The sequence below is a fragment of the Leuciscus leuciscus genome (genome assembly GCF_965113295.1).
Source record: "Leuciscus leuciscus genome assembly, chromosome: 14".
Lineage (NCBI taxonomy): Eukaryota > Metazoa > Chordata > Actinopteri > Cypriniformes > Leuciscidae > Leuciscus > Leuciscus leuciscus.
In genome coordinates, this window is record NC_138738.1 from 32221197 (window position 1) to 32236423 (window position 15227).

The 15227-nt window shown below is 38.9% G+C and overlaps 1 protein-coding gene across 1 annotated transcript in view; it reads right to left on the reverse strand.

Moving 5' to 3' along the window:
• The window catches only part of LOC309513763 (fidgetin), a 35191-nt gene extending 24242 nt beyond the window's left edge, over window positions 1-10949 (reverse strand). The window contains exons 1-2 of the mRNA XM_082189765.1: window positions 10754-10949; window positions 9818-9973 (exon numbers count right to left, since the gene is read on the reverse strand). Of these exons, the coding sequence (XP_082045891.1) occupies window positions 9818-9848 (31 nt within the window). The 5' untranslated portion in view covers window positions 9849-9973; window positions 10754-10949. The remainder of the gene's footprint in view (window positions 1-9817; window positions 9974-10753) is intronic.
• Window positions 10950-15227: the final 4278 nt, after the last annotated feature.

Consider the following 15227-nt stretch of genomic DNA (forward strand, 5'->3'; position numbering starts at 1 on the left):
TAAATATTCCTCATTCGACTGTAACCAATCATAATGTAAGACGGTTGCTTGAATCACTTAAAAGGAAAACACACGTGGATGACTTTGGTAGTGCACCTACTAAGTCTTTGAAAAAACGCCACACACACACACACGCACACGCCTCTGATGAAAACCTATTTAACATCCCAAGCGTAGATACAGAACAATGGATGAATTTTTAACAACTATATGTAATGGTTGTTATGTTTGTTTTTTTACAAAATATTATCATGTGTGAGATTTTCATTATGTGTATTTGTGTTTTAGTTTTTTAATCTATCCATGTTATTGCACAACATATTGTATATAACGTCCATGTATGTTGTGTTATTGTTTTGATGTCAAATAAAAGAAAGAAAACGAGATTATCCACCTGATTACGAGTCGTTTATTCATTACATATTCTTTATTTATTCGTTACACAGGAATTAATAAGACTGGAACATTTTACCAGACTGTACACACTGGATACATTTAAATCTTTTACTATCACAGACTATGGGTTTTATTTTTTTCACAAAAAGAGAGACCATAACATCATTTCTTAATAGATTATCGTTATGGTAAAATTTCATTATATCTTCATACTTAACACCTCGTGAAATATGATACAGAAAAAAGACACAATGCTCCCCGCAGGTGACAGATGTAAAATCTTGGACTTGTCTGGTAGAATGATGAACTTGGGTAGAGTTGTTTTTTAGAAAGTAGAGAATAGATGCAGGGAAAAAATCTGAATCCGGAGGATTCCCGAAGCTGTCAAAAAAACATCCGACCCCGTTTCGATCCATGTACAATGCTAACCAATGGCGGCCCGGTTCGTCCGATCGATCCGTATTACAAATTAATAGAGCTGGAAGATCTATCAACGGTTCTTTGGGGAGATGATCGCTAGCGTATACTCCTAAAAAATTTACATTACACGTAATGTTGTCCATAATTCCAGTTAGCTCCACAGTGTTCATTTCAAGTCGTTTAGTAGTGTTCTGCCAACACCTGTCTCCGATTTGATATTTCAAGAAGAGCATCATACGTAGCGTAAATCAAAATGTTTACTGTGTTTTGTAGAGGCTCTCTAAAACGTGCTTCTAACCTAATATTCCCTGATCTAATCAGTGACACATGCTGCGAACACTCTTCATCAGGAGCAAGATTATAGGCAAACAGTGTGTAGCCGTTGAGAAAATCCTCCCTGTCTATGGCCAAAGACTGGTTCTTCAGATGTCTCCCCGTGGCGGTAACCAGCTGATAATATTCTCTTACAGCATTTCCTAAATTAAATTGTGGCTGAAACGGCCGATTTGGGACATGAGCGCCGTCAGAGGTGAGATTTAAATATTCAAGATTAAAATGTTTGAACGCAAATGGGTTTTTTTCGAAGGAGCCAGTAAAAGCATCATTATCCGTCAATGCTATAATGATGGATTTTGGTAAAGTCCCGAGGAAGAGGTTTTCATGATTTGAGACGCGAGATCCAGCGGGAATACTAAAATTCTTGACACAGACTCTATCGAAAGCATACTTGGCTGTGGCCGAAAGTAAAGCTTGAGCATGACCCAAACGCACCGAAGGGGAGACAGACACTCTTTTGATAAAGAGAGAAGCGGAGATTATTTTTAGTTTATAATCGATCGCGTCCCCGCGCATAAGGCAGAATGCGTCTTTCGCTCTAGTTAAACGAATACGAATATCTACACCGTTCAAAAGTAATTTCGGCTGAAAAAATATATCGCTGTGTATAGGGGCTAATAACTCCACAACATTGCTCCCATCTGTAAACGCAGCCCTTTTTGTTAAACCTGCATTTGCACCTGCCGGGTCTGTGGCATCCATATGACCAGCGGTATCTTTGTAAAACAGTCCAGCTGAAAAGTTATTCTCTAGGGTATCTTTTCCATAATTAATGAGCATCTCCAAAATACACCTGTACGGATACGTGCTGGATGATTGTGACACTAGCCGATCTCCTAACGAAACATCCACCTGCGAGAAAATCGTTGAAGCCGGGTAATTAATCAGCGCCACGGGAGCTCCTTGCGGTACATCATTTCCATCTGGCAGAGTTATTTTAACCCGAGTGTATAGCAATGTGTTATTCAGATCAGTGTAGTCTTCACCAGTCCCTGCGATGAAAAATTCAATCGGAGAAGAATCATTAATCGCTGACACGGGAGGGATCTCCACATAAGTGTTTTTCTCAATAGCTGTTTGAGTTAAAGGCAGGGTAAAAATATCCAATTCTGATTTGATACATTCGTCTGACATGGCATGAATCAACGACATGGTTTAGAAGATAGTGTTGGTTCGTCTTTTCAAACTTGTAGATCTTTTCACACGCTTCGTGCGGCTTCTTGCTCTGCTTTTTACAACTGGGCGTTTCTTAGTGACGCGTCTAGTCTTCTTTATACCGTGACCACGCCCCCTCCTCATACGGGTCCCCGGTGGTCTTAAGCCTCTACGCATGACCATAAGACCGTGACCCCTCTGTCCCTGATCACTGTTATCATTATTAAATGACTTTGACAAGGCACTGGTAACTACATCACTTACTATATTTTTTGCCGCAGCTTTTATGTGTGGCTTTGCTATACTGAAACCCCTTCTTAGAAACGGTATCGCCATACGATATAATCCACGAAATAGACCCCCGATCCCTGATGCAAAGCCGGCCCCATACATAACACCGCTTCCGGCATAGCCCGGCATCCCATGTCCTGTTTGGGCCTGATAATATGATATGTAACGGTGGGGGTCATCCTGGTACGGATTGAGATAAGCCATTTTTAAAACAAATGTTTTCTCACTGGTCTAAAGTGCAGCTTCGTCACAACTTTTCCGTAGGTGAATCGTACGTCTTTATTCTGATCGTCTTTAATCTCGATGCCGATATCTGATATGTTGTTTTTATTAAGACGGACGTAATGAGACTTGTCGTACCTGACACTCACTGCTTTGTTAGTGATCGGTTCAATATGTATCGTCTCTAATAATGGAACATACGCGTCACCGACTGCTTGATATTCTATTATATCTATGTATACAAATAGAGTGTAAAATCCTCCAGTAATATCAGCCTGATGTGGTGCGTATGTGCGCACGTCTTCGTGTTCATCCGAACTGTTTACATTTTCTATAGGAACACCGGTTTTTAATCCTAGAATAACGGCTAGCTTACCATAAAACGTTAGTGATGCTCTCTGAGCTGCTTTCAGAAATATCTTATTCTTTATATTATCGTAGCCGAGCTGAACCCGTGATGGAAGAGTTGCGTTTATCTCTTTGAGTAATACTGAAATATCCTCAAAATAGCCGTATTTTATATTATTATGATTCGTAGATATTTTTAAGGCTTTCCGGAAAGTTTGAATATTAAGATCCCCCCGGAGTTTGGTACGTTCATCGTCATTCAAGCATTGTTCACATTCAATAATAAAACCAGCGTCTTCCTCGTTGAAAGTATGCCAAGTTTTTGGATAGTGAAACTCAACCAGAGCCACTTCCCATATTCCTTTTAAATGTATTGCCTTTGCCAATCTGGTTCTGTAATTAGATATGGTATTCTGTGGGTAAACATGGCCGGATGCATTGCACGGGAGTGTGACGTAGAATCCGTCCTCCTCAGACATCTCAGATGTTTTTTGGTTGAATGAGAACGTGAGCGACTCTCCCTAGGGTTTTAAGGGAGATTGTAGATCCATCACCTGCTTTTCATGAACCCAACTATTGAATTTTGATGGCCATCCAAACCATTTCACCAGAACGTACATGGTTTTTCCGCGTCGCTTTTTATCGAGAATTTTTTCGACTTTAAACGATTTATCATTGCTCACAATAATTTTTTGGAGTTCTTTTTCGTAAAAAAACCCCTGTATTATCTCTCCATCATAGTCCTGTATCCTGTATACGGCTGGATTTCGGGGTATACACGCACTTATAGTAAAGTATTCTTCGGTATAGTTCTGCTCATAGCCTTTGGTAAATATATTCCGGACTTTAGATATTCTGACCACGTCTCCCACTGAGAATTTAAAGACGGGGGTCTCTTTACGCATTTTCCCGTATAAATTGTTGAATACCACGGATTCGTTTTCTTTATTTACATCCAACGGTCGCATTTTTATGGACTTGTGATAACTGGAGTTATACCCCTCTGTCAAATCTTGCAAAATATCACAGTACCGTCTGGAATTTATCGATGTAAGATACCTCCACATTCGTCCTTTTAAAGTTTTATTAAACCTTTCGACCACACTCGCTTTTAATTCAGAAGCTGTTGAAAAATGTGTTATATTATATTTTTTCATCATCTGTTGAAAAGACTTGTTGAAAAACTCTGTGCCCTTATCTGTCTGCAACTTGATAGGTATTCGTCCCTCTCTCAAAACTGACAAAAAAGCTTTAGCTACTTCGGACGCTGATTTATTTCGCAACACCCTTGTCCAGGCATATTTTGAGAAAATATCAATAATAGTTAAAATAAAATTGATATTGTCGTTCTCTTTTGCGTAGGCTGACATATCTACTAAATCGGCCTGAAACTGCTGGTCTTTCCCATAGACAACCACACGATTCCGCTTATAATTTATTGGTGCGGTTCGATGGAGCGTGTATGTGTCTTGGCTGGATAGCCAATCACTCACATCTTTATCGGATAATCTTACACCGTGTTGTTCTAATACAGCTTGTTTTAATCTGTCTCTACCTCCGAGAGCACCCGAATTGCTGGGGTCGTAGTATATCTTTTTCATTAATTCTACCATGTTAACGCTATGAGATTTCAGTCATAATGAATCGAGTTACAAATTTGTTCAGTATTTTATTTTATTTCACAATATAAAGTCACAAGCATTCTCAAACAATAAAATATATTTTTATTTCACCATATAAAAGTTACACAAGCATTTTCAAACAAAAGATATTTTTATTTCACCATATAAAAGTTACACAAGCATTTTCAAACAAAAGATATTTTTATTTCATCATATAAAAGTTACACAAGCATTTACAAACAAAGGATATTTTTATTTCACCATATAAAAGTTACACAAGCATTTACAAACAAAGGATATTTTTTATTTCACCATATAAAAGTTACACAAGCATTTTTATTAGAATGTAAGAAGTAGAAGGTTACAAACATCTATAATGTGAATTATATCACACAAAACAAAAAATAAAATTTCGCACATATTTCAAAATTCTTCTCCAAAATGTAATCGAGTAAAAAATCTAAAATATTACATACATCTGGATGTTCATTACTTAACAAACTGCAGACATCAGCCACATATGTACAAATACACAATATATCTCCTATTCTAAGAGAGTCGTGGCACTCAGGCATCAGCTCGAGAATGTTTTTGATAACCGCAGAAGGTGTGTTTTCACTGGTAACAGACATTTTTACCATATGATTCCATTCGTTCGATAATCCCCTCACGGCATTCATTAAATCCATTAGTCGTTTTTCATCCCGAGTTATGGTGGTGTTTGTAGTCCAATTATTCTGGATAATCTTGTGGAGCAGGTTAGATATTCCATATTTAACACGTGATTTAAAGAAATATTTTGTAATCCAAGAGGTAGAGCAGAAGTTCCCCATTTTCAAACCTGTGTGATCTCCGGATCTTCAGCCACGGCTCGTTTCCATTTATCCACAGCCGTGTATATTATTTCCTCGCAAGATTCATCGATCAGCTTGTCCCGTATTGAAGATAATTGCTCCACTATGTACATTTCATCTCTGAGGCCGTATAAAATTGCCTCAACAGCTCCTTGGATCCTCTGGAGATGCGGGCTGCCTCCGTACTGACTCAAGGCCTGCGCTAATATGTTTTTCAACTCCGGGGTGAGAAGCTTCAGACTGATTTCTTCAAAGCATCCGTAAAAATAATATGCAGAAGGTTCAAACAAACAAGTATGTCTAGTCTGCGATGGGTGATCCACCATGCAGCCGTCACAATTCTTCTTCATTTGTTGGTCTATCAAAAATTCCAGAATGACAGCCAAAATAGCTTTGATAATCCTGTGACCTGTGTCCCCGAGACATCCGTCCGTCTCATCGGTGGTTGTGTCTGGGGTCTCAGCGTCAGCGGCAGGTGTTGAAACTCCATAGTTTCTGAGGAACGCCAGATTGTGATATCCCAGTTGTGTGCAAAAATGATTTATCCATTCGATGTTTTTCTGAGGTAATCCATTTGTGATAGTCGGTAATCCATTTTTTGTAAATCCATCAGTAGCTCCAAGCAGTTGAGATGAAGTAGAAGGAGAACCGGTATCCTGAGACATGATGCGTGTGAATGAGTCAGAGTCCGGAGAGAGGGCCCTTTAAATGTCTGTACACAGTTGGGGGCGTGACGTGAATTCCGCGTCTGGTGGGGGTCGCCCACTCAGGGTGGAAAAGTTTGACTTTAATGTTGTTATAGCGTTCATACGCGCTGGTCCATTGGAAAAGCTGATTGATCTTGGAAAAAATATCTTCCACAACCGCTAGATCCTTCCATTGAAACATGAATTTCAGATCATACAATTTTAGATGTTCCTCCTCGGACACCGGCCAAGAGCATTCTGGTAAATTCTTACCAAAATCACTGCACAGGATATAGATATAATCTTCAGGATGTTTGTTGATTTGATCCGCGAGGATTCGATACCTTGTCCCCAAAGTCATTGCTGTCCATTCGGCAATGAAAAGTGGCATATCCCCGCCGTCTTTCAAATCTGGCCATACTTTTGTATAGAATAAACCCCACTCTCTCTCCGAAAAAACTAAATCCGGGTCCTCCGTTGTATTCGTTGTGAATCGTTCATCGTCATCCACGTTAACTAATCTAACCTCCATGTTGATTTTGTCATAAATATACGTACACGCACGTCCTCCAGATAAACGGAAGGCATATTTCACAGAATCTGACGGTTCGTGAAGAAATCGCGTTAAGCATGGCCCATGCGTTTCTCGTTTTTTTCGTGGAGCTAAAGTCAAATCCTCCATAGCCTCAGTAATCCTTCTCTCGGGAGTTTTGGGGTCTGACGCCATAGCCATTTTACTTTATCTGATTTGTAAAAAACCACAAGTAGTATTTCACTTGAAGTTTCCGCTGCTTTTTAAACTCTTAACTGTGATGGTGTGGTAGGGGGATTCCTATGAGTGATGTCATTTGTATCATCCAATGACATTTGAGAGGTGTGTCTTAATTTTACACAACCTATGAGCTTTGAGAGGGGCGTGTTAGGGGGTGTGGTCTCTCCGGGTCGTTGCATCGGTTTTCTTTGGTCATTTAAGTCTGGCTACTGAGCTGACCGGACGTGTTTTCTATTTGGGAGCTTGAAGGGGGGTGTGGGAATTTCCCACGGTGACACCTGTTGGGGCGGGGCTAGGGGCGGGGTTTGTGTGTGTCTCTCTGTAGGCCTCAGACTGCTTTATTTCTGACTGACCTGTGGACTGAATGGACGCTCTACACTTTGCTCCACTACAACGAACCACTTATATATCTTTAAACTCCGAGTCTTTAACAACTGGGTATGTAAAAACGTAACACTTTTTAAACTAGTTTGTGTTTTATGTAAAAGTTTTACAAATACTGTCTGAAAGTTAAAAAACTCTTAACTTGTTTTAATGTTTTAACATCTTTAAATAACACTAACTCATTTTTTAATATCTCTTTTAGAGAAAAATGCAATTTTAACTTATTTCATTGATGTTTTGAAAGTGATGAATGTACATCTGTCTTCTTTAATAAAAACCACTGATCTCACACTCTGGCTATGTCTTTATTGTACATTTCTTTAAAAGTTTTAATTTACACTGTTTAGAACTACTGAGCGTGGGAAATTTTCCCACGCTTCAGATGTTCAACCCCTAAGGAGGCGTGACACAAATCCAATTTTCCCACGGTGTATGTACACCCCATAAGTGGGAGGAGCTAGCGTGGGAAATTCCCACGGTGTACTGTACAGCCCATAAGTGGGAGGAGCTAGCGTGGGAAATTCCCACGGTCAAAGGGGGCGGGGCTTTGAGGGCCATAAAGCAATAAAACTGTCAGTTTTATTTGATGGAAGGTGCCCTCTATTCTCTCTAAAGTTTGAGATGTTTCATCATGTTTTTTGTTTATCTAATTAAAAAGTTTCAAACAAAACATATTTTCTCGAGTATTAGTTTATAGGTTATTCAGTGTCCTCAATATTGTATTCCATCCTGTTAGTCCTTTGCAATATCCGTTTAACTAACAAAAGCCAGTTCCTAAATTACATCATCAGGAAGTGTATAGGGAAAACAACCGCACAAAAAAGCAGCAAGTATCAGCATTGGACTTCAAGTTGACACCCTCATGTAAACTATAACACTCAATTCCTCACTGTGCAACTACAACACAAGCCGATTTTTTTTTTTACAGAGATAGAATTCAAACGGTACCATGAAAAGTGTGTGTGTGTGTGACAACAGTTTTCATAAGGATAAATACTAGCCTACGCTACCAAGGCCATAGCTGTCTTGCACATTAAGAAATTAAAGGATTCAAAGATATTTAAGGGTATAAAGAAAAAGAAAGAAAAATAGTAGAAGAGACACCATTTCTGCACACAATTTAGTCATATCTGATTTTTGGGGTGACATTCCCGCCTCAATGTACAGTCACTACCCGTAAATCTCACACAAACCTGTTGATGTATTTATATTCAAATAATACATAATTTGGTCAATTTATGAGCATTTAATAGTGAGAACCACTTCAAATGTCCTCACAATTCTGTTTTCGACATGCTTCACTATATTTGTAGGCCAAAAAAGAACAGCTAAACCTTTACTAACAAGCAGGACAATAAAACAAGACAATATCACAAAACAGATTGATCTAACAGTTGGCTCATGTGAAAATATAACAAGAAATAGGCACATGGTAGTTTAACTGTCCATTTCTAATTCACTGCCCATCAAACTTGTGATTTATTGTGTGTAGTGTGTGTGTGACTGACTCCACATTCATTTCAGACCGATAAACAACCACTTGTCATACAGACAAGTCGACAGCAATCTGCTCAACCTGACTGAGAGACAGACAAAGAGAGACAAGGAGAACACTGGAATATTGGAAAATGAAGTGTTGTCATTTTGCAATACATCTGAGTCCAAATTATGCACATCTAACTAAGCGCGCCACTGTGCGCTCACGGCTGATTTCCCGCCAGAATCACATCACAGCGCGAGCATTTATTACGCGCTCGTGCAGCAGTCGCTCTGCCCGCGCGCCCGACTGGAGATACAGCGCTGCATGATTGCGGTCTGTAACCTCCAATCTCAACTCTCCTTCCCCTGACGCGGGCCAGGAAAATGCTATCATAGCACTGAAAAGCAATCTGCGTCTAGCACGACCAGTATGAATGATATCCGAATGGAGGAACAGATTGGAAAAACGTTTAAGTATGAAAATATAGGCTATAAATAAAAAGTCAAGAGAACAGGGAATACACGGGATATTCTCAAACTGAATAAGTAGTTTTATTTTATAGCTATTTAAGAGAGCTGTTCTCGTAGGGTCTGCGATTCGACTCAAATCCGGCTTGGGTCATGTCCCGATCCCCTCTCTCTCCTTGACCTGTACTTTCCTGTCACTTCTCCGCTATCCTATCTAAAGAATGCGAAAAGCAAATAATCAAAATACTAATGCATGCGCTACAAATGATTGGCGCTGACTAACAAATAGCCTAAAGAAGGAAGCAAACGGGTTCATAAAGAATATATGACATCATCTACTAGAGATTTGCATGCATTTTCAAATAAAACAGAGATATGACCTACCATATACACCGCTGATCATATTGCTTGACATCAGCAAGGTGACGGAGAGAGACAGAAAGGAGTGAAACGTTCACTTCAATGATTTCCACAACGCGTATTGTTGAATCAATGACACACCGCATGCAAACAGTGTTTCGGGCGGACAGGAACCCCAAACTGTGGAGAAAGAGAGAGGAGAGATGAATATATGATGCAGCAAGAAAATAAATGTACCATTAGCTATAAGTAGCCTATGAAAATGCTAATTAATTGTCATTGCTAGACTATTTATTTGTTTAACTTCCCAATTTACCCTCTAAAAAATGTTAAATAGAATTTAACGCTTTTTTTTTTATTATTATAATAGGCTATTTTATATTCATTGTTACATTTATTGCAAACATTATTTTTAAAAAAAAGTGCTTTAAAATCCATTTAAATGTAGATTAAACTAGATTTTGCTTATAAACTTGTGAATTAGGATTTAACAGTGTAGGTGATTTCTTTCTATATCTTTATTTAATTACTGAAATGCAGTTATAGTATAGCTATTAAATATTATTTAAATGGAATGTATATATCCTAGTCTTGTAAATAGCCTTGCAATGGAAACAACAGAAGCCATAAGAGCTAAAGTGAGATTTATAAAGTAAGATTATATTCAATTGTGCTGATGGTTAAGAGTGTCTCTCTGTCACTCTCGCCTGGACACACAACACACATACGGATCAATGCTGTCGTATTATAGAACTCTACTCCAATAATAAAACTTCTTGCCTAGTGCTCAAACTACCATCATTTAATGCTATTAAGAGCCACGCCGAACAAAAACTGCGTGCTGTTTTCTCGGGCCTGTGTCCGAGTGTCCGAGCGCGCTGTCCGTGCATGGCATGGCCTCTCTCTCCCTCTCCGGTACAAACGGACAGCTGGTGGACGCAAACAAAGTGAAAGATTTACCTGTTCCGCGCCTGAGAACGGCGACAGCGGCCAGCCGTGCTGCTGAGAGCGGGGGATGGCGGTTACTCCGAGTCGGTGATGTCCTGGAATGCTTCCAAGTCAGGGCTGGAGAGACTGACCACCACAGAATTACTGACCACATCTACTGCCATGTTGGAATTCCAGAACCTCACGCCAGCTGCCGAAAAAAAGCGGAGAAGCTTCATCCTTTACTGCGCATGCGCTCTACCAGACTCCAGCTGAGAGTCCAGTTTCTCTCTCTCTCTCTCTCTCTCTCTCTCTCTCTCTCTCTCTCTCTCTCTCTCTCACGAGTCATTTTAAACACTATAAACGCTAGCGGATTCAAACATCCTTTGGGAATTCACATATATACAAATATAAATCATATAATTTGTTTTTAGTAACATTCGCTGATGTTGTTAATTTAAACCAGTGACAAACTAGACTAGATGGGTACAGTCATTGGAAACAGCTGTGAGAAAATATTTAATGTTGTTGTCATAATATAAAAGGTCATGAAAGGATGATGTAAATTATATTGTTTGGCCAACTGTAATATTTAATAAATGGCATATTTGATAACAATGAAATTAACTGCAAAGTGCTTTTTCTGTGCCTGTCAACAGACACATTTTCTGAGATTTACAAATATACAATATCATTATTTTTATTTATTTTATTTGCATCTCCTTTCCTTCCTTTCTACTTAACATGCCTGGAGGAATGAATAATTATAACGAAAAATAAAACGATGGTCATTATAATTGCAGAAGTGCACATAAATGTGTGTATGCATTTGAATGAGTATATTAATTCATCAGTTACTGTATATTAAATAAACTATAAGCATATATAATGTGCATTATAATTCATATTAAGACATCCCAGACAAATTCACTATGTGTGTGGAAAAAAGTCAAGCTCCCATTCACCAACCTCAACATCATCTCATTCTAATCCACATTTCTTATGTTTGCTAATTACAGAGCCACTCATGTCCCTGTCTCCGATTATCATTTCGCATAAAAGGCACACGTTTAGCATAAATTACGAATATTTCTGCATATTAGCCAGAGAAGCCGTGACATGTTAATGACCCTGGTGTCAAATGGCAGAGAAAATGAAAGAGAGATAATCTGACAGAATGAAAAACAGACAGAATAAATACTGAAAGAGACTGAGAAAAGAAAGAGCTCCTTGACATTTAGAGATGTTTTAATTACTTTTCATTAAAAAACAGGCCAGTTTTCATTTCAAATACACTGACACATCTGAAAGTCATAAGCAAAATGAAAATAATTCAATAAAGAAAAGCACACAGACAACCAGGAATATTGTGTATATAGTTTAAGAAAACAGGACTAAATGTAAAGAAGTTAAGGCTGGAAATGTTGTGATTACAACATTTGCTTGGTTGTATTGTCCATTTCTAGACTAAATATAGTGTCTGTCTGTTTGTCTTTTCTCTCTGTCTTTCTGGGTAAGGGCAGGGAGGAGAGGCCATCCGCACTGCATTGTGGGGGTTAGAATGTGGTGACATCAGAGGAAATGTCAGAGATTGTGGGAGGCAATGTTAAAGAGAAACTCAGCTCCGTGCCTGAAAGCCTAACTGACATTTGTGGACAGTCGGAAAGGTCAGGCATACCTTCAGATGAAAATTGCTTATATAGTATCAGGTGGGTAAAATAATATTTTAAAGCTATATGCAATACGACTACTAGTGCGTTTATACAACAGTTTGTATAATATATCTTATATATCTTATAGCACAGATTCAAATCTCAAGTTGACAGTTTAACAGTTGAGCCCAAGCCTCCATTACTAATCAGGCATAAATGTCACGCTGAGTTGCTTCATTGAAGTTAAAAGCTATATAGTGCAACAGTTGGGTTCCAGAAGTAAAAACTCCATTCATTTTCTCCATAGGGAAATTGATTTTTAACGATAACTTCTAAACCTTTAAAGACAGCCTTATTGTGAGCTAAGGTGGTTAATCGATGGTTTTTGATTGTGCTGAAGCCGTCAAATTAGTTTTAAAATAATCGTGTTTAACATTAAACATCCGCGGTAAAAAAACTACATTACCCATGATGCTGTACTGAAAATCCCACCAATCAGAGTGAAAAGCAGCAAAAGACACCAAAATATCTCTTGTTTAGCTCCACCCACTCCCATGAAGCATCGCGAATGATGTAATTGTAGTCTTCTTATGGGAGAAATTAATAGAAAAATACTTTCAGAATCAAAATACTTTCAAGCTACAGTATAAGCTAAATGTTAAAATGACTATGTAGAGTAGAGTATTATGAGAAAGGGATCGGATGAGCGAGTCCGATTACCTGCATCTGATACAGCATTCATTCTTCAGGTCAGTCTCATTTTCATAATAGGAAAGTATCTTTGTCATAGTATACTTTCAATGGATATGGGGATTTCCAATGACAATGCTGTTCAATTTGGTTCCTTACCAGGCCACTGTTTCGGCAGCTGTTTAAGGGTTAGTTCACCCAAAAATGAAAATTACCATATGACTTACTCACCCTCAAGTCATCCTAGGTGTATATGACATTCTTCTTTCAGATGAATACAATCAGAGTTATATATAAAAAAAAAACGTCCTGGCTCTTCCAAGCTTTAGAATGGCAGTGAATGGCCATTTCCGTTTTGAAGTCCATCAAAGTGCATCCATCCATCATAAAATTCCTCCAAACGGCTCAGGGGGGTTAATAAATGCCTTCTGAAGTGAATCGATGTGTTCGTGTAAAAAAAATATCCATATTTAAAACTTTATCGACTAAAATAACTTGCTTCCAGCAGACGGCCGTACGCATCAATTTACGATGGAAGAGTGACCCCTGACCCGACGCACAACGTAATGACGAACGTTGAAGCGCAGAGGATAGAGCAAAACAAAACACCAGTCTCGAATTAGAAGTCTAAAACAACAATCTTTAACGAGAAATGTCCCAGCCCTGTTTGTTTGAACCGCGAGAGGCGTCTACTTACGATACTCCTACATCCAACGTCCTACATATGTCACTGGTTACTCTTGTGGGGCAAGTCGACTTGCGCAGTATGCGTACGGCCATCTGCCGGAAGCTAGTTATTTTAGTCGATAAAGTTTTCAATATGGATATTTTTCTTACACGAACACATCGATTCACTTCAGAAAACCTTTATTAACCCCCAGGGCCGTGTGGAGGACTTTTATGATGGATGGATGCACTTTTATGGACTTCAAAACAGAAACTGCTATTCACTGCCATTATAAAGCTTGAAAGAGCCAGGGCATTTTTTAATATAACTCCGATTATATTCTTCTAAAAGAAGAATGTCATATACACCTAGGATGACTTCATTTTTGGGTGAACTAACCCTTTAAGGCAGTTCTGAATGGCCGCTGACACCTTGGAGCTCACATCTCCAAAAACGTGGAAGCAACTTTTTAATTGTCCGCTATCTTTATAAATAAACCGCATATTTGAAGTTTAAACAAACTACATTCTCGCCTTAAAAAACTTAAAACTACATTCCGTGACACAACTATTTCTTATAGTGTATACACTATATAATTATAGTGTTCGCTCGTCCACCATAACACTCGCTGTCAGAAATGCTGCAAGCGAGTAAGACAAACGTAATTACCGTAAATAAAGCTTTTGACGCTTTCGAATCACTCTCGCAGACGCAGTACTTTGATGTCATACACACCGATCAGTTTGCACACACCACTTCTTGAAGTCGAACACACCTTAAAGGGATAATTCACCCAAAAATTAAAAGATTCTGTCATCATTTACTCACCCTCAAGTTGTTTCAAACCTGTATGAGTTTCTGTCTTCTACTGAACACAAAAGAAGATATTTTGATGGGTAACCTTACAGTTGATGGACCCCATTGACTTCCATAGTATTTTTTCCTCCTCCATACAATGGAAGTCATTGGGGCCTATCAACTGTTTGGTTGCCTTTATTTTTCAAAATATCTTCTTCATTATTCATTTTCACAGAGATAAGATATATTATGATACGGACTATATGCACATTATTAATACCACAGTCCAAAACCGTTACTTTTAAGCTGCTGTCAGTGAACTCAGCGACCCATCAAAGTCTAACAGATTTCACTGGATTTTTAAGTGCAGATATCTGTCTGACAGCTTCATCTGAGGCCTGTTCCATCTGAGACAGACTTTATGTAAATAAGTTTGGCTCTGATTGTTAATTAGGGCTTTAGGTGATCAGTATTCATGAGTGTGCGTGTCTGTGCTGCGCGGGGGTTGGGGGAGCGCTGATCTGGCTTCAGTGACCAGTAGGAATATGCGCGCCACAAACTTGCCGGAATACTGATGAGGGAGGTGAGAAAGGCACCAGTCCACCAGGGAGAACTAGACGCTTCCTCCATCTCATGCACCACCAGTGGACTTTGCACAAGGTGCATATTTTAATGTGAGAGCATTTCAATCAGTTCCCTC